The 24,933-nt window shown below is 52.0% G+C and overlaps 7 protein-coding genes across 7 annotated transcripts; 3 read left to right on the top strand and 4 right to left on the bottom strand.

The window, feature by feature from the left end:
• Positions 1–1,351: 1,351 nt before the first annotated feature.
• On the top strand, positions 1,352–2,488 carry PV08_07074 (uncharacterized protein; the record flags this gene model as incomplete). The annotated part of the gene is made up of 1 exon (XM_016381406.1): positions 1,352–2,488. The coding sequence occupies one exon, from the start codon at positions 1,352–1,354 to the stop codon at positions 2,486–2,488; it is 1,137 nt and encodes a 378-aa protein (XP_016234508.1).
• A 662-nt stretch (positions 2,489–3,150) lies between these two features.
• PV08_07075 (uncharacterized protein) lies at positions 3,151–5,015 on the bottom strand (the record flags this gene model as incomplete). The annotated part of the gene is made up of 6 exons (XM_016381407.1): positions 3,151–3,699; positions 3,781–4,049; positions 4,113–4,268; positions 4,322–4,395; positions 4,454–4,681; positions 4,801–5,015. 6 exons carry the CDS (start codon positions 5,013–5,015, stop codon positions 3,151–3,153), a joined length of 1,491 nt encoding a protein of 496 aa, XP_016234509.1.
• Positions 5,016–9,289: 4,274 nt separating this feature from the next.
• Positions 9,290–11,189, bottom strand: PV08_07076 (uncharacterized protein; the record flags this gene model as incomplete). Its single annotated transcript, XM_016381408.1, has 4 exons — positions 9,290–9,667; positions 9,734–10,126; positions 10,183–10,538; positions 10,607–11,189. The coding sequence occupies 4 exons, from the start codon at positions 11,187–11,189 to the stop codon at positions 9,290–9,292; spliced, it is 1,710 nt and encodes a 569-aa protein (XP_016234510.1).
• A 2,164-nt stretch (positions 11,190–13,353) lies between these two features.
• Positions 13,354–13,611, bottom strand: PV08_07077 (uncharacterized protein; the record flags this gene model as incomplete). The annotated part of the gene is made up of 1 exon (XM_016381409.1): positions 13,354–13,611. One exon carries the CDS (start codon positions 13,609–13,611, stop codon positions 13,354–13,356), a length of 258 nt encoding a protein of 85 aa, XP_016234511.1.
• Positions 13,612–14,626: 1,015 nt separating this feature from the next.
• On the top strand, positions 14,627–16,090 carry PV08_07078 (uncharacterized protein; the record flags this gene model as incomplete). The annotated part of the gene is made up of 4 exons (XM_016381410.1): positions 14,627–15,016; positions 15,209–15,277; positions 15,351–15,885; positions 15,960–16,090. 4 exons carry the CDS (start codon positions 14,627–14,629, stop codon positions 16,088–16,090), a joined length of 1,125 nt encoding a protein of 374 aa, XP_016234512.1.
• A 704-nt stretch (positions 16,091–16,794) lies between these two features.
• PV08_07079 (uncharacterized protein) lies at positions 16,795–17,067 on the bottom strand (the record flags this gene model as incomplete). Its single annotated transcript, XM_016381411.1, has 1 exon — positions 16,795–17,067. One exon carries the CDS (start codon positions 17,065–17,067, stop codon positions 16,795–16,797), a length of 273 nt encoding a protein of 90 aa, XP_016234513.1.
• Positions 17,068–22,240: 5,173 nt separating this feature from the next.
• On the top strand, positions 22,241–23,331 carry PV08_07080 (uncharacterized protein; the record flags this gene model as incomplete). The annotated part of the gene is made up of 2 exons (XM_016381412.1): positions 22,241–22,972; positions 23,026–23,331. 2 exons carry the CDS (start codon positions 22,241–22,243, stop codon positions 23,329–23,331), a joined length of 1,038 nt encoding a protein of 345 aa, XP_016234514.1.
• Between the last annotated feature and the right edge of the window lie 1,602 nt (positions 23,332–24,933).

Raw genomic sequence — 24,933 nt, forward strand, 5'->3', positions numbered from 1 at the left:
TCTATCTTAGAGACTCATTAAGTGCTTATTGTTCTCTATGAAAGACTCATAAAGCGATTCCTCGACGCTAAATAGCTTCTTTTTCTCGACAACTTATTCTTAACTGTTAATGTTACTCATATTATGTTAACACTTGATATTGACGTTATAAGAATAACTAGAAAGAACTCCGCAGGAATTCCAAGAGATCTATATAATCTAAAGAATATTAATTAGGCTCTTATTTATAGAGAAACACTCTCTCGACAAGTCGATTAAACCCTTATATTTATCTGGCAAGATAACAATATCGTTTTATATATTACTACTGTATTTTCTATACATTATTCTGAAGATTTCATTGAAAAGGACCGTCGTTAACCGAAAGATTCATTAACAAATGCTAAAATCGCTCAACCTGTATTTAACGATACATCGATTAAACGCCTGCCAATTCCTGTTGCCATCGACTTATATAACAGGCATATAAATCAAGTCGACATCGCCAATCAACTCCGCACTAGATTCACTTGTCATAGGGCTTATAAACAGCGAAACTAACGCCCGCTAGCCTATTAGCTATTTAATGTTTGCCTAACTAACGCCTATATCATTTAGCTTGCTCAACAACCTCAAAACATCAAAGACAGCCATCATGCTCATAAAACATTTGAGAAGACTCTCATTCGACAACTAGTGCAGCGAGGAACTCATCACTACCTGATTAAGCTTACAACTAGATCTAACTGTGTATAGGGTGCCAAAAAGCCTCAGGAATGTCATGCAGGAGCCCATGAAAAGCGTCATCCATTGCAACCATTGACAGGGAATGAAAAGAGACGTTTAAGGGCTAAAACTAGAGGTCGGAACGTGATCACAGGCTGTGAAGCATGCAATGTTTATCTATGTTCTATAGGCTCTTGTTTTACAGCCTATCATGCAGATTTACTAGAGAATACTATATAAATAAGCATGATCATGAGTATATTGTTGAATACTTCAACGTGCCAAGAAATGCCAAGGCCAAAACGTAGCAAGTTGGCTGCGGGGGAGATAGGGTGTTAAGTGCTGTGCCAACGATAAATACCCTTGTAGGACTGTAGGTGGCGCCATCTAAACAAGCAGCGACCCGTACTTCCGGGAGTTGTAATATTCAAATTTAGGAACCTGTTAGAGGGGCAAAGCCCAAGGTTAACGCCTCGTTGCTTCAGATTGATCGAATCATACCGACTTTCGAGCCCCTATATGATCCTGTATGCATAGTTCTAGTTTCTATGCATAGCTTTCCCATCTCACTCCAATTGAAAATTTCCAATTCGAAATCCTTCTTCCACCTCATAAATCGTATCCCTCCCTGACGGACACTCCAAAAATGGCCGCTATTACTCTCGAACCTCAAGATCACAAGCGAGATGCAGATTTCAAGCAAGCGCTACACGGCAAGACAGGCCAGGATCAAAACTCATTCATGAATATTATGCGCAAGAACAAGGATGCTCAAAAAATCGCCGTGGACGAATACTTCAAGCACTGGGATAACAAAGGCGCCGATGATGAGACTTCCAAAACCCGCGAAACTAGACGCAAGGAATACGCAACCCTCACCCGACACTACTACAACCTTGCGACCGATTTCTACGAGTATGGCTGGGCGCAGAGTTTCCACTTCTGTCGATTCAGCAAGCGTGAGGCATTCAAGCAGGCACTGGCTCGACACGAACATTACCTTGCGCTGAAGATGGGTATCCAGAAGGGTCAACGGGTTCTCGACGTTGGTTGTGGTGTTGGTGGTCCTGCAAGGGAAATCGCCAAGTTCACCGGAAGTAATGTCCTCGGCCTGAACAACAACGACTACCAAATTGAGCGTGGTACACTATACGCACAGAAAGAAGACCTCGGTGATCAGGTCAGCTTTATCAAGGGCGACTTTATGCAAATGACCTTCCCCGAGGACAGTTTTGACGCTGTCTACGCGATCGAAGCTACCGTGCATGCTCCGAGTCTGGAAGGAATCTACTCCGAGATTTTCCGGGTCCTCAAGCCTGGCGGCGTCTTTGGGGTTTACGAGTGGTTGATGACCGAGGACTACGACAAAGACGACCTCCGCCACCGTGCGATTCGTCTTGGTATCGAGCAAGGGAATGGAATTAGCAATATGGAGAAGATCTCTGTCGCTCTAGACGCGATGAAGAAGGCTGGGTTCGTGCTTGAGGCCAGTGAGGATCTTGCCGATCGCGACGATGAGCTCCCTTGGTACTGGCCTCTCAGCGGTGATTTGAGATACATGCAGAGCCTTTGGGACTTGCCGACCCTAATCCGTATGACCCATGTTGGCCGTGGACTGGCGCATGGCATTGTTGGTGCACTGGAGATGATTGGCGTTGCGCCAAAGGGATCACGGAAGACTGCCAATTCGCTTGCTCAGGGCGCAGACTGTCTTGTTGCGGGTGGAAAGGAGAAGCTATTCACGCCTATGTATCTGATGGTTGGTCGGAAGCCAGAAGCTTGACCCTACCCCTAACCCTAGCCCTAAGTGCTGGGCATGTGGACAGCCACCGTTAATCTGCGACTCGCGCGACGGAGTGGGTGGGCGTGAGTTTCGCGACATGGTGCTTCCGGCGGCATGGGCGGTGTTCCACATACGCAATCGATGGGGACTCATGTTGGCTTGGGGAGGAGGTGGAATACTATGGGGGGAAAACAGCCGTGGGCCATAGGGTCAGGCTTCCCTCAAGGGAGGCTTTGGAGATTTTCGTCGCGCCGGGCGACCGTTAACCCCTCCAGGGACGGATTTCGAACAGGTGAGTGCGGTGTAGCAACGTCGTCCCTCAAGGGACGGTTCCTCGTAGAATCCTAAGACTCCTAGAATTATCATCTTAGCAATATCCTCTATAGGAACCCTTCCGGTTAAGCATCAGTTGCGGTTACGAACCACCCCACCACCACCCTAGACGATCATATAAAACTCCATATAACGATACTAGAGAACCTCTTGATCATGCATTGGCCACTCTATATGAATATTCTCATGTGGTAGCATTGCGGGCAAGTTATTCCAAGCGTTCTAGAGAAAGTTAGACTTGAACCTATAGATATTACGAATCGGCCTGGCCACAGGCCGCATAGCTAGACATTGCTGATCATCTTGCTGGGATTCGTGAAATCAGCACCTCAGTAGACGTAGCGCCATCCTCTCTCGTTGCCCGAGTGGGCAGAGTAGCCCTCCAGCTCGTCGAGCTTCTTGTTCAACTTCTTCGCTCTCCACTTGATCCCCCAGCAGAGCAGACAGGTCATCAGGCAGCCGAACAGGATGAGGCCGCCGCCGAGCCGGTAGAACGGCTCCTGGGACGTCGGGAAGAAGTACGGGCTGAACCAGTGGCTCGTCTGCGAGATACAGTTGGCGATGGCGATCAGCGCCGCCTTCTTGCTCTTGGGCGCCGGGACCAGCGTCGTTTCCCAGGACAGCTGCAGGTTCAGGCCGTTGTAGGTGCCGCTGACGAGGAGGATGAGCCCGAAGTAGCGCGCCCCGACGTTCAAGGTCGAGATCAGCATCGACGCACCGGCCGCCGCGAGCACGATCGGGACAATGATGTGGTAACACGACTCCTGGAACTTGCCCGACGTCCAAGCGATCAAACATGCACTCGCGTACGCGATGGCGTATGGTGGTGCCTGTACGAGGTAGGTGGTCATCTTGTCGAAGCCGAAAGTTTCGAGGATCTGAATACTAAAGATTAGCAACCACACCACCAATACAAAAATGATACGGTATAGCGTTGTATCGATTGTGGCTTTGCTTACCGACGGGAAAAAGTCTTTGAAACTCTGGGCCGTGATCAGAGCAAAGTGCATGCCGCAGAACAACCAAGTGAAAGGATCCCTGACAGCCTCCTTGAGTCCGTCCCAGGTGCCACCGACGCCCTCATCCCGTCCACCGTTGGAGACAAGGATGCGGTACTGAGCCATCTCCTTTTCTTCCTCGGTGAGGAACTTGGTGTTGTGGGGCCAATCGGGAAGGAGGTAGAAGCCCGAAAGAGCCACCAAGATAGATGCAGCGCCTTCGATGATGACTGCGAACATAACGGATTAGCCTCTCCTCTTCGTAGGGGGACGCAGGGATAAAAAGCGCTTACAGAACCATTGCCAGGCATGGAGGTTGCCAACGTTGTCCATGTGTTCCAGAATTCCTGCGGCAAGGAAGCCAGAAATGATGTTTGAGATGGTGTTGCCGGCGTGCCAGACCGCCATGCGAGTGGGATTCTCTTGCTTGTTGTACCATGAGGACGTAACTGAGGTTATAGTGTCAGTCTCGATAATACGGAGCTGGAAGCAAATCACTCACTCAAGGTAATTCCAGGGAAGAAGGGAGCCTCGCAGAATCCAATGACGAATCTAACAGTACAGAAACCAGCACCACTGGTCACACGTCGTCAGTAAATATCGCGCGTAGAAGAGACTTCGGGTGAAAACTGACTTTTTCATGGCCGGCATGCAAATAGTAGCAGCGCTCCATGCAAGCATGATGATGGGCAGGAATTTGCTGGGGTTGGCTTTCGCAAGCCATAAGTTGCCGGGCAGTTGTCCAATCAGATATCCGACGTAGAAAGTACTAATTCCTGCGTTCCAGACGGTGTCGCTCATCTTCAGATCATCTTGGAGACCGGCGAGACGAGCATTGGAGACGTTGATGCGATCAAGGTAGCTAAGTGGTCGGTTAGCGATGTTGACGAGGTGGATTTGGAGGAAGGGTGTCGGCATCCGAGTCGGGCCTGCCGACCCTGTACAATGCGGCGCGGCAAGGGAAACATGGGGATGACATACTTCATCAAAAACATGAGCGTGATACAGGGCATGAGCCGCCAGTCGATCTTCTTGACGACCTTCTTATTGAGGGCGGCCATCTGTTCATCGTCGAGGTCTCTCAATGTCTCAAATCGGTGCTGGATTTGAGCGGGCGTGAGGACGCCATTCTCGATCTGCTGAGAAGATTCATCGGGCTTCTCGACGAAGTCGACGCCGGGTCCCTTCTGAACCATGGCTCCGGTTGGCTTTGACTAAATCAGGAGAATGACCTTCGATGCTCTCGGTTCTGAGTCGAGGTGGTTCGTGAAGAAGAAGATGTTGGGCATCAGTTTGTCTCGAGGCCGTCAGGCGTATATATAGACATTATACGTCGTTTTGGACCACGGTGGTGGTGGTGATGGTGGTGGTGTTTCGCCGCGGAGTGCCACACAACTTCGCGGAGAGAAAGTCTGGCCCGTTCGCTTGCCACAGCACCTTTTGTCAGGTTGTCCGGGGTCTTTGGGGTAATGCCAAGCAGAAGTCGAGCAGAAACGTCGGAGACTGGAGCCATTGAAGCTGCCAAGGCATCACCAAGACTCTGGGCGAAAGACTTGTTGAACTCTCTCCGCGCCCACGGCTGCGGTCGTTTCCACAGACTTCTGGGCGCTGTTACCCGCGGATGTTCGTCTGTTCGCCGGACGCTCTACAGCTGCTATGAGAGCGTAATTGTGGTGGTGGTGGTAGTTGGGCACATATCAAGGTGTCAAACGGGTACTGGAACTCGAGACAACATGCCACCGACTCTGGCGGAACGGAAACCATGCTTGGCAAACTCGATCCCTCCGGCACAACTACCGGCACCTGCTGGGCTCCCGCTGCCTCGACGACATGAGAGATGGGCTGTCCTATGCGGGCATGGAACTGTCTCGAGACGGGGAGAAGATTCAGTTCCAGCCTAGCGAGTCGCTTACCACCAACATACTCGTCTAAACTTTACAGGCAGGTATCGTATACTCGAAAGACTTAGCCCGGCACGTGATAATATTTTCCAAACAGGGGTTTGATGCGCTTTGCTCTGCTCTGCTCTTCTTTGTTCGTTTGTGCAATTTATGTATGAATCGAATTGACGTTGTAGTCTCGCAACTCGCTCAGCTATCTTTGTCTAGGCCCCTCTCCAGCCATGCAAGCCTGAGCGCCTGAGGCCGTACTTCCCAACACCTGAAAATGCGCTAGAACGCTCAATTCTCATGCTCCTCGCCCGATGGGCATCACCAAGTCAACGACCTTGTCATACACTGTGAATACGACGCCTCCACCGAAAATCAACCTTCCTAATCTCACTGTGCTCCCGCGCCAGAAGCCGCGAACCTGGAAGTTACAAATAACATCACGGATCGCTTCCACGGTTCCCATCCACCTGGCCTCTTGAGACTGGTCTTGATGGTATCAAGAGGCTAGATTCAGGATACCGTGATGACTCCAGCAACGACGCCCATTGAGGAAGTGGTCATGCTGTTAGTCGGGAGGTGCTATCGCTTTCCGTACTCCCTCAACACGTTATATGACCCCATTCGCACGACGGATGTCGCCGACTACTTCATAACGGTGGGAGAGGAGCCCACGGTATAAACCGGCCAGTCCCTGCTCGCGGAGGATGACCGAGAAAGCGTGACCCTCGCCCTTGAATCTTCTCTGGCCTTTGATATCGTTGACAATGATAAACCCGAATGAGCTCCTTTCTCGCCTGCAATGACCCTGGCGAACCTACATGGCTGTCTTGACGCGCTCTGTACGTTTCAGCGCCACGATGGATTCCACACAGCCAGCGACCAATCCCGCTAATACCCCCTTCGAAGGCGAAAGTCTCCCATGATCGTTCGCAAACAGAGTTCGAACACAATCAAAGGACAGAAATCAGACACCTACTTTAAAGGTTGTTCCCTGTTGAATCCATCAGATGGAAGGCACCTGCTTATTTCGAATACCGTACTCACTACCGCTAATCTCAAGCAGCCTGTATGTAATTCATGCAGGCCTCCAGTGCGCAGTCTGCACAATGACGGAAAATGAGTTCGCAGCGCTTGCATTGGGGCCTTTGAGCTGACCTCGTGTTTTTGCAAACTCGAAGGGATACTGTAGGCTCGTAGGCTCTCATCCTCTGTGATGGACCACCAAGAGGTTTCCGCTTACCGTCGCAGTAGCCTCGGACATCTCCTGCAACTCCACTGGCAAAGAGCGATAGGGCAGGCGGTACCTGACGTTTGGTCTGGGGAGGCCAGTAACTGCTCTACTGATTCGGGGGTTTCTGCTTTACCTTTGGTAGGGCTGGGGTGATTTCTCGGGGGATCGGCGTGGCTCGCTCCGGCACCGGGGAAAGTGTAGTCAACGACATGGTCTGCAGTCAAGGTGTGAGGTCGGCCGTCCTCTGAGACGTGCAGCTTGTTTGGTCTGCTGCACTTCACCGCAGACGATGAGGATAGACGTTGATTTGGAGGAGTAGGCACTAGGAATTACGTTCATGATCCATTTTGACAATGACGGGAGCGATAGCCAAAAACGTGGCGAAAGCCTGGTGTAAAAGCACGCATGGATATGGAGCCTCCCCAGTCCGGGGAAATCAAACTTGCACGCGGCAGAATGCGAGGCGGAAGAAGAAGACGGGACCCGGACAAGGCATTATCAGCAGGAGCCGTCACATAAAGCCGGTAAGTGGCATGCTGTACTTGTAAGGCGTGGCACCAGTCCATGGCAGACGCCAAAGGAACAGGGCTAAAATCCCCATCCGTTGCGGTCATGATCGAACTCCTCTTATCCACGGATTGCGGCGGCTTCATCCTTTACATCCGCGGCAGAAACATCAAACCTCAGTTACCCAGATGTATGTTCTCGCAAGCCGACCAGCAAATGCCACAAGCAACATCAGACGACACCTCTGCAGCCTGAAGAATTGAAGTCCGACGGGTTCTCACCCAGTCTTGGTATAGACGAAGTTATACAGAGCTTTTGCCGACGATCGGAAACAACGATAGTGGCCCCTTTCTTCCCCAAAAACGGTCACCATGTTGTTCCCGATGAATTCCAACCACGAAGTCGGTTTTGCACATCAACATCCAATGGATCTCGGAGATGGCAAAGTTTCAAGAGGACCAGGTGCAGTCGTATGCCGGATGCGACAATCGGTTTTGTCACACAGAGTTTTTCAGTTCGGATGATTCGCTTGCTGTTCGGCTTCAACGGCTCCATGGCCGATGATTTTGAGATTCCGGCCAGATGGTGCAACCCGCACTCAGTCTCGCGGGGCTCCAAACTGCGGAAACCACACGGACTTGTGCCGAAGACACAAACCCAGCGTCCAGCCAATCGCCACTGGTTGTGTCAAAGGACCACATCCGCGGATAGGAGACGGGGGCCCCAAGATGTCTCTTGTTGTCCTCCATTATCCGCGGCTACGGAGACGGCTACAGTAAGAGGCTTGCAAAGCAACCAGCCGTGCAGTCAAGCCACAAGGCTGGAAATCATCTTCCCAGATCCGCACGAAGGCCCTCTCTGGCACTGCATATCCTCGGGAAGTCCTAGACGACGAGAGACCTGCTTACCAAGACGCTGACTGATGATGGTCTTTGGTGCTGTAGCCGGAATTGCCATTCATTCTCCCTTCCCCCCCATGGATATTGTTTTGTGAAATTGCGCAGACTCGGCGAACTGTAGGGTTTTGAAAAGACTAGCAACCGTATCAGGCAGCACCAAGTCGAGAACGGGGAGAGAGAAAGAACCTACGGCTGCTGGTTCAGATTGTATGTGACTTTAAAAGACTGGAAGGCGATGTCGTCCACACATCCTGCTGGGTTTCGGATGTTGAAGTCACACGATATCCAGATAGTCTTAGGCTCGTCGCAGTCGAAGTCGGAAGGCAGATGAAATGAAGTCAGTTTCGTACATGAAGACCCTTTGCAGGTGAAGTGTCGCAAAGTCATTTGTGACTTTCTTTGCTCGGTCAGCTGGCGGTCCTGGTACATTCAAGGTTTGATGTCGAAGCGGAACGCGAAGTTTTTCTTTCGACTCTTGAAGGCTTGCCATCTACGCCGAACCGAGTGCCGTCTCGTCGATGTTTGGGGGGACTTTCACGTGGTTGGGGCCCCAGATGGAGTTGAAGTTGTCTCGCGGTCTCGAATATTTGGCGACGTCAGCGCCAGGCAAATCGTTTTCGGGCCGCCGCCCTCTTTCGATGTTTCCAAGCTTGCAGAAAGGCTAACTTTTGGGAAGAAGGATCTCCAGAGGGGGAATTAAATGACCGGCCACCACGCTGGCAAAAGGCTGGTTCACGACCGACGTGGCGAGACGGGAGCAATATTCGACCGGTGTGCTCTACCTGGAAATAGCGCAAGTGGCTATTCCGCCTTCACCTTATCTCTACACATCCCTCCAGTAAGTTATTCCGGCCTCCACCAAAACTCGAGTATCAGTGCGCAGTAGACGGAGTATATACAATAACAATGCACGATGAAGGACTTACACTAACGCAAGGTAGCTATCGATCACTACTTTCGTACACCTCCAACCCGTGGCCGGTCCTCCCTCTGAGATCTCTCTTGACCGTCGGCACCCCGTTGGTCACGTCGCCATATGGCACCGAGGGATAGTGCCCGAAACAACTGTACTCGTACCGAGCAGTGTCGAGCAATCCGCTGAAGATGTTCATCATGGTTGACAGCTCACACCAGCCGTCGTCCCTCTCTCCGCATTCGGGGTAGCTCTTGTACAGGGGCACCGTACGCTGGTTGATCATGAGGTGGAGATAGGTTGTGGAGGTCTCGTTGCTTGTGTCGTAGTAGTCCGACGTCGCGGCGCTGGCGCTTGTTGGTCGTTTGGCTTTGACTGGATACGGAGCACGGATGACTTCCCATACCTATTCGGCGATGTCGCAGTGCGTTAGCTCGGCTGTTCTCGTCTTCTTACTTGTGTTGGGACTCACCATGCGTGCACCAAATGGGGTAGTATGCGACACAATCAGTTGTTGATTCTCCGGTGGTCCGGTGGGAAGCAACGGCTGGGCGAATTGCTTGAGGCCAAACGCGGTGATGATGGACATGATGTTCGTGTCGTGCGAGAAGTCAAAGTACAAGGTCTGGTTGAGCGGGAAGGTCGAGTTCATCTCGTCGAGAGTGCTGTTGACGTTGGTCGATCCCCCGGGGAGATTGTACAGGTGATGAGAAAGGCGGGCGTAGATCTCCTCGACGTAGCCTATGCCTACGCCGCGGCCGGTCGGAGATCCAAAGCCGTTGTTGCCGTTGAACTGGAGGTCAATGCTGTATTCGAAACCTTGCCATTCTTCGTAAGTGAAGAGCTCGCACCAGTGGGAGTATCCCTGCGGCAGACAGAAGTGTCAGTTTGTGGATGTTAGGGTGCGCGTGGAGGACGTACAAAAGCAACCTCCTCGTACGGACAAAGAGTTTGAGCGTTGTAGCTATCCGCTACTGTCCAGTTGTAGCTTCCAGAAAATGCCCTGAGTCGCTTCGTGGCGTTGGCGAGATAGATGTTCTCCCAGATCAACGACGCGTTGTTGCCTCCGGTGGACTGGTAGCTGTTGCTGTTGTTGCATTGGTAGTACCCTGCCAGTGAGTTGTTGTAGCCGTTTTGTTCAAGGATGACCTCGAGAGTGGCGTTGTGGGTCCACTCGAGTCCGAAGAAGCCGGCCATGAAGTATTCGGCTGATTTGAGCATGCGGTCTTGAGTCGTGGTACGGGCGATGATCTTGGTCGATGTGTTGTAGAGCGCGCCTTTAACACATCACGTTAGCCCTTTGTGAGATTGCTTTCCCTATGACAGCATGAATCCGAGCACGCACCGTAGTCATAGTAGAACAGGACACCAGAGTCGAAAAGCTCCTGCCGTCCTCGAGCGACGAGAATTTCTGCACCAAGCTGATACTTCCAGCTGTTGAGGAAAGCGAGGTCTCCGGTCCACTGCGCAGTTCCGTTGCTGGTAATGTTGTGGAGCTTACTGCCGAAGTTCACAACGGACGACGTCCCCGTGGGATAACGGGCGCCGTGACGATGCAGGACGTTAACGATTGAGATGTTTGCACCGGGCGGGAGGGGGTATTCATTGGATCCAAAGCCGACTGGGTTGGGGAAGTAGGAACTGAGTTGACCATGGAGTTGGAAGATGCTTTGGTTCCTCGTATTCCCAGAGATGGGAACGTTCGTCTCGAGAGGTGCATTCGGCACGAACGAGGCTGTTTCTTGTCCGAACGGGGCCGGGTTGGTCTGAGCCAGAAACGGGGCAATGAGGCCGGTGGTCGTTGGTCCAGCAAAGATTTGCGGTGTTGTCTGGAAGAAATCAGGAACAGTGGCAGAGGGAGCAACTTGTCTGACGTCGATGATCCCTGCACTGGCTACACCGGCGCAGATGAAAAGAGGCGCCAGCATGGTGGCGTACGGGACACGACGATACAAAGGTCGGCCGCCTGATAAATGTAGAGGAGGCACACGAAGCTCGATGCCGGGATCAAGGTGGGAGGAGGTGTGTGACGATCCCAACGACCTTATGTAGCTTTCAGCTTCGGCTGGCCGACCATCGGAAGCTCACCTTGCAGAGGAGGGTCGCCAATGTCACGCCATGGCCCTGCGTTGACGGTGAAAGTTGGGAAGCGGTAGCAATGGTAGGACAGAGCGAGGAACGTGGACGATCAACGCACACATGTCGTCAGCATGCTAGAATCGACCGGAGAGTCGTACTTGCCTGTTCAAGCAGGCAGTTAGACTGGATTGAGGACAAGCTCGACAAGCATCAATAAGCATTCGACGGGCGTCGCCGATAAAGTCTTGTCGACAGCCTCACCAAAAGATCATCATGCAGGAACACAACAAGAGTCGCGATCCGATTCGAGAAACACATACAACGTGCAAAAGGTGGCCGAGGTGATTGGGTGCTGAGGGCCTTGACAAGCGAGAGAGAGAGGGCGGCGGGGTTCAACCCGTAGGTTCCTGGGTTGCATTCTCTCTATAGGTGGCTAAACGAAACTTGGCCAGTGCAACCTGTGGCTTTGACACGTAGTGTGGCTGACGAGGCTTGACAAAGATGTACAAGCGGTGGAATCTTGAAGCGCATCACAGTCCCTGAATTCATCGATCTAGCTGAACACTGCCGCCGCATCTTGATCCTTTCGACTAGATCCTCATCATGGGCCAGAACCCTCGAGATGTGATAACGCGGAAATACTCGCCAGCAATGCAGAGCCCTGAACCACAGATCTTTGACGATGCCTCGCTTGAGCAAGAGAAAATTGAACTTGTGGCAGTAGGAACCAGCGCAGTCGGTTACTTGTAAATCGAGGCCTGAGGGGTTAGGCTGCAGTGTGCAGGAAGAGTCTATCATTGGCGAAAGTGATGAACATGTCGTCTTCGCGGGGTATAAAGCCAAGGAGCTCCTCAAGCATATCATAGTCCCTGAACACTCCATGAACGAGGAGACGAGCAAGAAACAAAAGCATCGGGTGAAAACAGAGACTCATCGGTACTTCACCTTCATACCAGGGATGTTGCGGCATGCATACCTGAAATCGGCACCCCTCATCTGGAATAACGAAGGCAGTCTTAGTCAACCTCCGTGGTCAACAAGGTCGATATTGCCAAGGTTTGAAAGAAGACTCTCCATGTTTTTTGATAAATCAGTTGGCACTATAGACAGCACCTCACCTACGTGGAAGTCCAGGTTTGATGGGAGTTGATCGACAGCAGAGTAGATTCGTTCGAGGTGAATCGGCATCTAAACATCGTAGACATTTCTGGTGAACTTGTAAGTCGTCTATTTGTCTCTCCCGTTCATTATGACAAAGTTGAATTCTTGTATTGGATGGCAGTAGAATGTGGCTTTGTCTCCGTCGTTGACAGGATAGTGTCTATAGATACGAACTAATCGGTCACTGTGCGAGATGAAAAAGGCGAGAATCTCACGGTGGAGCACATTTTCTGGCTTCACGGCTCTGTAGAGCACGGATCTGCCATTCAGATTCAGCGGCAATTTGCAAGAGTCTGGGCCCGTAGGGGACTTCTGCCACTGGTCAAAGAATTAGTCCCCCGTTACCAGTAATAAGATCATAACACGGGCGCTTCACGAGAACTGGAGGGTTCCGCCACCGTCGTAGTTTCGCGGGACAGACATCGACGCGTTACACAGAGCGGGCCTTTCGGAAGATCCAGAGCTGTCCAAGCCTGATGATGATCCTTTCAATCATCCTAAGCCTCTTTAACAGCTTTGAATGACAGAGTCGTACACCCATCACCTTGAGAAAAGCCCAAACACCTGCCTTTCGACGAGCTCTTGCTGATGTCTGGTACTTGGGGCTACAGAGTGCAGTACCTTATGAGAGGGCTCGTAGCAATGACGAGGTTTTGGTACAGACTTTGGTGGTTGACCAATTCGTTTCGTAAAAGTTCAAGTCGGTACCAATCATGACACCATTCTAAGTCGACAATCGTTGTGGTGTTGGTTGAATTTGTCGTTCAGGATGAAGTTTCCCAGGTTCCTGTCTGTCCGTCCAACAAAAGATGAAGAGTCTTCTGTTGAGATCCTCTTGTGCAAAATGCGGCATTACGATACCCGCGAGGTGGCGAGCGTGGCCATCTGAGCTTCAGCATCATCTGCGTCATGAACAGCATTGGGCTGTTGCCTTAACCTCTGATCATGACATTGCAGAAGATCACGCAGATATGAGTCGGGGGTGGGATAAGGCATGCTGTTGGGTATATTCGTGGCCATGTTTTCGACTCGAGTTGGGGTAATTAGGCCCGTCTGGGGGGAGTTGCTGGGACTCAGCTCGCCGGTGTCCAAGAGAGTGGGAGACGCCATCTCCGCAGAAGGATAAGATGCCATCTCTCACCTGGTCTTTGACCGACTCTTGCATAGCTTCTGTTCGTTCTCTTTCGAGTCGGGTGGCCATGCCTTTCGTGCCACGACCCCTTGGTCTTCCTCAATAAATTCGAAAAGGGGATGGCCCGATTTCGGCGGAAGTCGAAATTTGCACAGTCGGAAGAAAGGATAGGGTGACTTGGGACGGAGGGATGGTGGACGCAGTTTGACGCGATCAAAGGCTCTCCACACCGAAGGGACAGCTACGGCTGGATTGAACAGGCATGCAAAAGTCTGGTCGTGGCATTGCGTCAAGATTAACTCCCCTGGGCCCCTTCATGTATGCTGAGAGGCCGATGTCTCCAGTATAGAGAAAAGAGGGCGTTGGCATATTGTTGTTGTAAGGGTAAAAGGTCAGACGGCGCAGGAGGCTCAACGGTGCTGCCTCGGTAAGTCGCCTTGTTGATTATGTCACCCACTCGCTCCGTAGGCTTCATGTACAATAGTCTATTGTTCTTGAAGTCCGTTCTCGATTGTCCCAGCGGTTGTCATTAACCCTTTTCAGCTTTTTCTGTCCTTTTTGTTTCTCTCTTCTGCCCTAGGGACCAGTAGGCACAAACGTCTTCGCTGATTGATGCAATTGCACATCAACATGGCGACATGCGAGGGACCGGCCAATCAGACCGGAGCTACCGTGATGCCATCTCCGTCTCAGATAACACGATTCATTCCTGGTATTCCAACCAATTCGGACTCTGGGTCCTTTGGTAGGGCGCCGCCTCTCGTCTGCGATCTGGATAGTGGAGAGCCACGGCGAAACCTAGGGATGTCGCCATCAATGGGATCCCTGTGAGAGCGAGAGAGATCTCGGTTTCTTTTGTAATCACCCGGTGAATCAGCGTGTCTCATCTCTTCAAAACTGTCCCGCCCTCCTCGTGAAGCCTGTTCAACGTAAGAAAGAACCAGTCTTTTCTCTTTCGCGATTTGATTTGCTTTGTCCTTTCGTCTGACAAACATGGCACATTTGCAAGCTCGCAACCACGTCTCGCCAGACTCGGGATTCCCGATCACAATTCATCCTGCATTCAACCCCAAGATCAAGGCCCACACGCCCCCCGAGCCCTTGAGAGACGAGGTGTTCCCCGACAAAGACCGAGCGTCGTTCGCGGATCCTGAGAAGAAGGCACTGTTTTCTGTGGCCAAGCGCGTCGACCTGACCGAGTCGATCGGCACCGTGCTCGAAAATGTGCAGTTGTCACAGTTGAACGACGCCCAGTTGGACGAATTGGCTCTGTTGGTCACGGAGCGAGGAGTCGTGTTTTTCCGCGACCAGGACCTCACCACCGATCAGCAGGTTAAGCTCTTTGAGCATTATGGCACGCTGGACCGTCATCCTGCGCAAAAGGTACCGCTGCCTGCGTCCCCAGACCCTTGCGAAGGGGAATGTGTTTGAGTCCAGTGGTAACCGCGATTGCTGACAACCATGCTTTTGTGACCAAACAGGATCAAAAAGTATGACAAAACCAAGGCTGAGTCTGAATCTCTCTCTCTTGTGTTGTATTTTGTTTACCACTCGAGAGCCTCTTTGCCTGACTAGGAACAACAGCACGTCATAATCAAAGGTAGTCGAGAGGACCATCGAGAAATCCTGACCTACACTCCGTGGGTGAGTCCATAATTCTATTCCTCAGACTGCGTCTGGGACAAACTCTCGGAGACTCAAGGCTCACATGAGATAGCCCTCTGGTGATTTCCACGCCGACACATCGTTTGAGATTAACCCACCATCGTACTCACTTTTAAGGATGGAAGAGCATCCCGATGTCGGTGGTGACACTGCATGGGTCTCTCAATACGGCCTTTATGATGCACTGAGCAAGGCATTGCGAAGCTTCCTCGATGGTCTTCATGCTGTACATACCTCGCGGTTACAATACGATACCATCCTTGACCTCTGGGGTGTCGGACCAAATCGACCCCCGATCGACACGCATCATCCTGCCGTCCGTACTCATCCCGTATCGGGTCTGAAGGCATTGAATGTAAATCCGGGCTTCGTCACTGGATTCGCCGAGTTGAAGAAGAAAGAATCGGATAAACTTTTGGAGTTTCTTGAATATCATATCCACTCGGCCGACGACCACTACGTTCGTTGGAAATGGGCTGTTGGCAGTGTCGCCATGTGGGATAACCGGTGTACTCTCCACCGAGTCATCCCGGGGACATACGAAGGCCCTCGCAAGGGCATCCGTACCACGGTATTTGGTGAGAAGCGTAAGATGTCCTGTCCAGCTCTTCCATCCTGGATGAATTGTTGGACGGAACACTGACCATGATGTGATGAGCAGCATACTTTGATCCGGCCAGCGAAAGCCGCAATGAGAGAGCTTTACGGTTGAAGACGTTGGCAACGGATGGCATCGCTAGAAACGACAAGGGAAAGGAGCCCAAGTGGGATGGGGCAGATGTGCCAGCGTAGCAGATATGGTCTTAGAAGCACCCAGTGTGTACTTGTAGTCCAATGTGACTGTTGATCGATTCTGAAAGAGTGAGTCAAATCAAGTGCAGAGGATGGTGGCACCCTAACACGCTCCGGAGGTATAGATGTAAAGAGCATAAACACGTTGTCATACCTCTCGCAGTAGGAATAAGGCACACAGAAAGGGCAAGATGGAAATGCGTTGTTCGCTCCGCAACTTTTAACTGCCCATAGTTCCTGCTGTTCGTCATATACCTGCCGTCGCCCTGATCCAGAGTTGTCGCAATAAACCCCCAGATCTCAAGATTCTTTCAATCAATTCGGAAAACGTGCGAAATGGCTTGCACAACATATCACGCTTGCTCAATGATGACTCGACACAAGATACGTGGGGACTATTCGTCGGTGGTGCTGCTGCCCTGACATGTCCCAACCAAGAACCCTGTGTCTTTCCAAGCGGCCTGCTCAGAGATTTACTAAGAAACAAGACAGTCGATTCCGCCTCAAGACGCCAACGAGGGAGGAGATTGTCCAGTCTGTAAGTCACTGGCACCAGATACCTTGTCAGGTTGACGGTGGCGATCAGTACCCCAAAGAACACGCCGACAGCGCTCACGGGCGTAACCGCACGCATCATCAAGTTTTTGAAAGTGACTAACAATCAATAAGTAGGCGTGTTGCAACTCGTAAGAGGAGGATTCTGTTTAGACAAACAATTTGGTATTCTTCTTCACCTTGAAAACCCCGTAAGCCATTGTTTCGAGGTCGACTGTGGGATTGGTCCTGCAGTACATGTCGAGAATAATGTGCATCACCGTGGATTCCTCATGGTAGGGAGCCATGAGATGAGAAAAATAGTCGTCGCCAGGGTTCAGATTGATTGTAGTGAAGAAATCATGGAGGATGGCTGCTTCTTCCAGCTCGTAACCCACGCGGAATCGCAAAACGATTCGTCTAGGTTCGATGGTCCTCTGCATGCTGGAAATGGTACCAGAAATATGATTTGCAGCCAACAGTTTTAGGAGTAGGGGAAGGCGACTGAGTAGAGATCTCTTGACCAAGCTCAGAATCTTTCTTTCTTCTTACGCGATGAGGATTTCAATGTTCCCGAAGCAGGAGAAGGCTGCTCAGTACTCCGAAGTGATTACTTGGAAGGAGGCCATGGGTCTTGACCGAGTACGAGATCCTTTCCGCAATGACCGACGGCAGGATCTTGCGCAGTGTCGCTAAAAGTGAGATCCGTCTCCAGGATTGGCAAGGGTGTAATTGTCCTGGCTGGCCATTTTTCGAGTATCTCTTGATTATGATATGTGAGGACTGAGCACACGAAGCCAATCAGAAGTAGGGGGTAGGAAAATCGGCTATTGATCTCCCTCGAGTGCCACGAGGGAATCTATGTTACCCCCTCTGAGGTATGCGTTCCTCGATGCATCCCAAATATAGCGAGACCCGGTGTTATGCAACAGAAGGTTTTCAGATCCCGCGGGAAAGTCTGCATAGCATGAAGACTGAACTGAACGCTGCCCACGAATACAATCATGCGGCTGGTGCTTGGTGAGGCCGCAACGATTGCATGCTCGGACGGGGGTAAATGGAAGACCCTTGAACGACCGTTAAGCCCTCGGATTCCAGGTGACTAATACCCAAATTGCCAAAGGTACATAATACCTGGCTCATTGGAACATTCCAAAATCTCATCACAGAATGGGGCAACATAACGTTGCAGCATCAGACGGTCGGGTTGGGTTGGGTTGTTGGGGAGGGGGGGTGAAGGGAAGGGGGGAGCGATGGCTGGCAGACGAAGTTTGTTCAGCAGGGTACTAAGTTAAGTTAGTGACGCCGGGGAGACTCATCAGGCATCACTTTGGGCAGCAAGCATGGCAAGGATGGGGGGAGGGTGAGCTTGCAGACACAGTCTACGGCTGTGCAGCAGAGTCCTCGGGGCGGGACGTTGGGGAGGCTCCCTAGGCCTCACTTTGGTCAGTGATGCAGAAAGGGGTGGTAGAATGTGCTGGCAGACAAAGCCCAGGGTGCAGGATGTGATGGTGTGCTGTCTACCTAAGGTAGGCAGTAAAGTACTCGGGGCGTTTGGGAGACCTCACTAGGCCTCGTTTTAGGCAGCAACCACAGCAAGAACTGGGAGGGTGTGCTTGCAGACACAGTCTAGGGGTGTGCAGCTCAATACTCGGGCGTTGGGGAGGCTCCCTAAAGCCTTACTTTGGGCAGCAATGCGGCAAGGACTGGCAGGGTGTACCAGCAGACCAAGTCGAGGGCACGGGGTGCAGGGCATGATGGTGTGCTGTCTGCAAAGTAGAGTACTCGTTGCAAAGGGAAGGCCTCACTTTGGGCACCAAACTCAGCAAAGCAACCAACGCCAGCCAGACACTTGCCAGCCGGTGGAGGGGGACGTGTCGCTTTGGAGGGGGCGCTGCAGGCCTGACCTGCCCGCAAGATCGATCTCTGGACAGCTGAACTGAGTCGCCTAGAAGCAAGCGCGGGCGAAGAGGCCAATAGCTCTAACTAACCATAGACCTTCACCACACCTGCAGTAACCCGCAGGGGAAGCCCTTGGCCATTGCATTGCAGCGAGGAACATCCCGGACCGTCGTACTCTCTGATACAATATCGTTTAGCGCAACGGGGTCAGGAGAGCAGCAGAATCCATGGATGCCCAGATGGCCTCTCTGGGAGGTCCGGTGTAAGTCGAGCCATGTTCCCAAGGGTGTACTCCGTAGGCGAGAAGACGACGAATTCATACCCTCCAATCCAGATGGCTGCATCGAAGCGACGTTGCACAGCGTCTCTGATATTCTCATGGCCTGGACAGAGACACGGCACAGCGAAGGTCGCCGACGAGTCCAGAATGCGACGGCTGCAGTCGACCAAGATGGTGAGTTGACAGGAGGGAGGTCCATAGCTGTAGTTCCGGCATGGATGATCTGCGTGGCTGTGCCCAAGCAGCAAAGTCAGGCGCTGGGGCATGCGTCCAGGAGTTGCGGGCGTATCTAGCTAGAATTAACCAGGATACTGAAATGAGAAAGAGAAGGTCCGTACATCGTATCCGCAGTTGTGACGGAGCAATTGTCACACAACAAATGGTTTATTGGATGCCTGCTGCACGTCTTGGTGGTTTGTACGAGCAAACCGTTGACAAACAGGCGAGCGAGCCGAGACACCCTTTTCTCTAACCGACGTTACGCAATCTTGGTCTACGGACGTAGAGTTTGTGTTCGCTGTCAAGGATGCTGTGTGTTGGCTGGATGGAGAGGACCAGAACTCCAAGACAAGGACCAGGATCAGGGTTTGCTGAAATGAAAGAGACATTTCCTTCGCTGAGGGCAGCTCCACAGTCCTGTCACACGGCACGCTGCATGCCGCATTTTGCGTCAACGGGTGCATGTTGTATACGGAGTACAGGGTGGTGGTGTGTGTGAGAGAGAGAGGGTGTGTGTGTGTGTGTGTGAAAGACGCACCGGGGAAGAAAGGGAACAAGGTGCGCGGTTGGCCGAGGAGCAAACTTCAGTCACACCATCACACGAATCATAATCAGTCACATATATCACACCCCCACTATCACAGTCTCGTATATCCAGCCGCGCCCAACTGGTCCCTTTTCACATGCCCAAGCGGCGACCAGTGGTTTTCGCAGGCCTTCCCTTCTCTCCAACTGGGGCTGCGGAAAAGACGAAGCCGGACAGTTTAGAGGAGACGAGGCGAGACGAGACGAGAGAGAGGACGGGGACCCCGGTTTGATCCTCCCCAAGTCCCGTCTAGAAAAAGAAAGCAAGAGAGAGTCGATGCAGAAATCTAGTCCTATCACACAGTAGTCTGCGGGGCATTCTCAGTCTTGCGGGCCAGACCGTCCAGGCTTTTTGGTCCTTTTGCAAAGTAAATCTGCACCTGGTCGGGTAAGCTAGACGACTCCAGGGGGCTATTTCGGAGGACCTAAGTGCCTAGGAGGTATACAGTGGCTTGTGATGGATCTTGGAAGGATCCCATTGGAACACGGGACGAGGTCGCGGGTCCGGCGATTCGTGCGACTCTGTCTGGCTGAGAGGAAGAGGGGATAAATCAAAGCGCTCCGTAGCGAGACCGGTGTAGGGATTATTGTCGTAGAGTCACACATGCATCAGTCGAGAATTCAGAGTCGACACATCACACATGTCGTTCCGGTTCCCCGTGGGCCCGGCCGATCAGGCTGAGAAAAGAGGGGTAAAAGAGAAAAGGGGGGGGGGCGGGGGCGCAACCCATGCATGATGCATAATACACTAGGCTGCAAAGGTTCCTTGTCGGCATGCGAACAGTCTCAGTAGATGGGACTGATTGGATCGCAGGGCTGCATGTATCTTTGAGCATTAGGCTGGAGGAATTGAGCCTGAGCAAACTTGAACACAGACACGAAGGCAATGGCGGGATTGGTAGGTTACCCAACCATTGCATTGCCTCGCATGACTTGGACTCCTGCAAGAGTTGATTGCTTTTTTTCAAATCCTCCTCTGACACGGCAAGAATGGCTGCCCAAAGTGAGGCAAAATGTCCCGGCCCTGCAGACCAAGTTCGACCACCGTGCGTAATGGACAAGGGTGTGGATGCACCGTCAGTGATATGTGTTGGTATCCGCATACACGAGATGAACTAGGCTGACGCTGCTGGCCCAAGGTAGGTATTGTATTGTAGGTCTTCCCGACTAGTTAGCTGCCTATTTGAGCAACATAGGGCGAGTCGAGGACAAGTTTGTCGTCCCTGACTTCTTACTCGCCGCAGCCTCGCCTTGATGCTTCGATGATCGACCGCCTCCAGCACAAACTTCACGCTTGACTTTCAGAGAGTCTGAGAGTGCAAGATTCAAATTCCCATTCCCAACGAGACTTTCCGCCCAAACCCTCAGATCAGATGAGATAAACTTCGCTCCAGTCCAGTGTGAGGGTTAGTACCGCAAGCCCAATCAAGAGTACGGAGTACCGTCCAACTAGTTCCAAGGCTTCCAGTGATCCACCTTTTCTCATCCTTTCATAGACCTCCTCAACCTCCAAACACCACAATTCCCACGCTAGTGAGAGTCGCCGTCTGGGGTCTCGGCTGCGCAAGGTCAGCCCACCAGACAACATCTCTGTTCTTGGCCACAACACCGATCTCCACACCAAGATCTCGCTTGCATCTCACAGACGTCTCGTTGCCAACCCGTGTGACACCATCCCCAAGAAGGGACGAAGTGCAAACTCGTGCATATAAGTTAGGAGCATATCAATCGACCGGGACCGCCTTTTCAGCCACCGATTCTCAGGCCCCTGTTCTCCCTTCCCGCTTCAGCGATGGAGATCGAGAAATCTTCGGTCGTCCTTCACCATCTGTCTCTGTCTCTCTCCTTCTTCCCCTGAGCACCGTACTTTCTTATGTCCATCATGCGTCCAACCATGGTCCAGACGTCAAGACTGAATCATCTCCGACGCCATAAATTCCCGTCCTCGCCCTCAACCAGTCGGAGCTGAAATCGACAGACCAGGATGCCATGGCATGACAACCGCCACGATGCGTAAATCTCCTTCCTGGTTGCCTGTTTGGTGTCTGTCACCAAATGTCAAGAATGATGAATCGCTGAGGTCTGGAATTCTCGACAATCCTCCCAGTGCGATTGAATGAGCTTCAGAGATAATGCTATCGTCCTCGTCATCTCAGGTACAAGTACGGTGGAGGTGCCGCGCGGCCGCCCTCTGGAGAAGGAGATTCGTCCAACCTCGACAACAGAGTAATAGTCATCGACCCTGCGGGCCAGGCAAGTCTTTTCCATCTCCTGACCATGGACCTGGCAACGGCAACGGCAACGGCAATTGCATCGGTATCAGCTTCGCCATCATTGTCCTTGCCGTAGCCGTTTCCACCCCCATGCTGAAGAACATCAGGGTTGACCTCATGGGTATAGTGGCTAACAATTTCCACGGTCCAGACTGATTTTCTCACCGATCTGTCCTCTTCTCGTGCGCAATGTCCCAACCAAACTTTCGTACGCGGCGTAGGCTACGTGCAGAACGTAACCATTATGCAGGCGGTAGTCATGAGGTGTCTTCCTCGCGTTCCGGCACCACTAGGTTGGTTTCCCCGCCGTTGTCACCATTGTCCAGGCGAATCCCTCGGCCAGTCCTTCCTGGACGTATGGAGTCTCTTCTTCCACCCAAGGAGCCTCCCACCAATACCGGCATCGAGTTTTCCATGTTTGGCTCCTTGGTGTGGACCGACAATCGGCAGTGGCCATCTACTTCCGAAAACCTGCGGAAAGATATGGCTGAAGCTCCGGAGTATCCTACGCCGCTTGAAGCCTTTACCTTGGCATCTCTCAAGCCATCGTCAAAACCGCGCTCACAATACCCTCGGGCAGTTGTTCCTCAGCGTCTGGAGGAATCTCCTGGCAGGGGTACCTTCTCCGCCCGTGCACTCACCCTACCACCCGTGGTTACCCTCAGGGGTTTGACCCGAGAGGATCCAATCGTCGTGGATGATGATGGTTCTGACTCCGACGATGGGCCAACTCAGGGCGGGAGCCATCGCGTTGAACCAACTCGGTCCAGGGACTGCCAAGTTGGTTTGATTGCACCCGTTGTCAACGGCCGCTCACGCAATGGACTGCCTCCATTCAATGCCAAGGTCGATGTGACTGATTCCGTCAATCATCCCAAGCCTGCACCAGAACTAACTGATGTGCTTGCCAGAATTGCCAAGGATGTCTCCGATAGTGTGCTTTCGCACCTAGAGCCTGTGGTAAACTTCCTGAATCAAGGGTCTGCCACAGAGCCGCAGTCAGAGGATAACCGTCCCCCGCCGCCAGCAACCGAGGCATCGGCTTCAGGACCACAGCCTCAATCGGACGATGATGCCCCTCTGGACACGGTTGGGGTGTCCAAAGAAAAGACCGGTCGGGACACGATCCTGGTGTCATCCAGAATGGAGACTCTCCTGGACACAATCGTGGTATCGTCCAGAATGAATACCCCTTCATCCACAATCGCGGCATCACTCAGGATGAATACTCCTTCGCCCACAATAACGGCGTCATCCAGAGCGAGAACTCCTTCATCCACAATCGGGGAGGTACCGCCTTTTTCAGCCTCAGTTACACCAACACCAGGATCTTCTGCATCGGTAAGACGACGGGAGCCATGGCCAAGACGAAGACCACTGCCCCCGCCGATCACAACAACGGCAACGGCCTCAACCACCACAGAAATCACGGCAACAAGAGCAACTAGAGCATCGACAACAAGAAAAAGATCGTGTTCCCCAGGAGCAACACCGCCAAGAAAGAGACATCGTGCGCCGACAAAGGGAGGATGAAGTCTTTGCCCATCATCACCTGGACCTCCAGACTGTTGGGGGTGATAGATGCTCTGGCATGCCATTGCCCCTGTAAGATAGTTACATATGTAGTTGTCACAATGCAATCTCAGTTCTCCCCTCATGGCCTTGGCTCTTGCGGTTTAGGCCCCATGACCGGTTAAATTGGGTGTCGACAGTCTTCACGACGCTCGATACCTCGTTCAATCGGCCATGGGTCGAGCCGCTGGAGCCAAGTCCACAGCATGATCACTGTAGACATGGCCACATTACTTGTCCTGACAAGTGGTGTTGTTGGAGGTCTTGTTGGACTGCCACCCAACATCTTGTCATTACCGACCCTCAACGTAAGGTCGTAGTTCGGATTGCAAATCAATGAAGACTTTTTAGTTCACGCTACTCCCAGTTATCCGAGGTGATCCGATATAGTTGGACTTACTGACATGGACTTTTCCACGCTCCATCACATCTCAAATATCATCAGTCAATCATTCGAAAACTCACCCAATATGGCTCACATATAGCTCGGGGTTTTCCTTTTCAATAGCATCACAGACGTTCATATCCAATTTCTGGAGCCCCCACCAATTCATTATCTGTTGGCTACATAGCTTTTCCGTTTCACTTCAAAACAGAGTCTGACTTCACGCGTCGTGAATAGAGATGGCAAGTACTCAACGGATCTTGGACGAACTTCCGCCGGCAGTACTGGGGGAAGGGAGTGCCTATCGCAATCCGCTTGCCTGGGAGTGATTCGGCCATGTTCTCAACTCGGCGAGAAGATGGAGGTACCCACGGCATCATACTATCAACCTCTCGTCCTATTTCCACATGTTGGAGGCGGCTGCGACTACGGCGCGTCGACAATTAGCAATGAATGGTGGACAGCCCACAAACTTGACTGCAAATCCAGATACTACAGCGAGCTAGCGAATGATATAGATCCTGACCCACTGGAGGCACGGGTTCTTGATCCAATACTTCCGCCCCAAGTACCAGAGGAGAGAACTGTCTAGATCGCAAGGTGAGTGCGGCCACAACCTCATCACAAAATGTGGCGCTCACATGACTCTGCCCACAGTCGTTGAAATAACCTGCTGCCCCTCACTATCGGATGGATAGTGTCCGCGTCTCTTTCAATGTCATCTAAAGGTGCTCTCTAAAGGTGCTCTCCAGCGAACTGCACGAGTCTCAAAACACCGATTTGACTTATGACAATCAATGCTTCGACATCTCGTCGGACACCTTGGCAACAATAGCATCATAACAACGCAGCAGAACCGGTCTATGCGGTCGTACAACTTCAGCGCCTCGGACTCGCCGAACATATCCCTCCTTGGACCTCCGTATTCTCTAAATCGACGTTTCTTGCCGTCACCCTGCTGCCGACTGGTCTAGTTGAGCCCAAGATGGCGCAACGAAAGAAAGCTGATACCAAAATACCTGCTCCCAAAAAACCTCCCTCTAAGCAACCTGCTTCTAAACAACCTGCTTCTAAACAACCTGCTTCTAAACAA

This window comes from Exophiala spinifera, assembly GCF_000836115.1.
Source record: "Exophiala spinifera strain CBS 89968 unplaced genomic scaffold supercont1.5, whole genome shotgun sequence".
Lineage (NCBI taxonomy): Eukaryota > Fungi > Ascomycota > Eurotiomycetes > Chaetothyriales > Herpotrichiellaceae > Exophiala > Exophiala spinifera.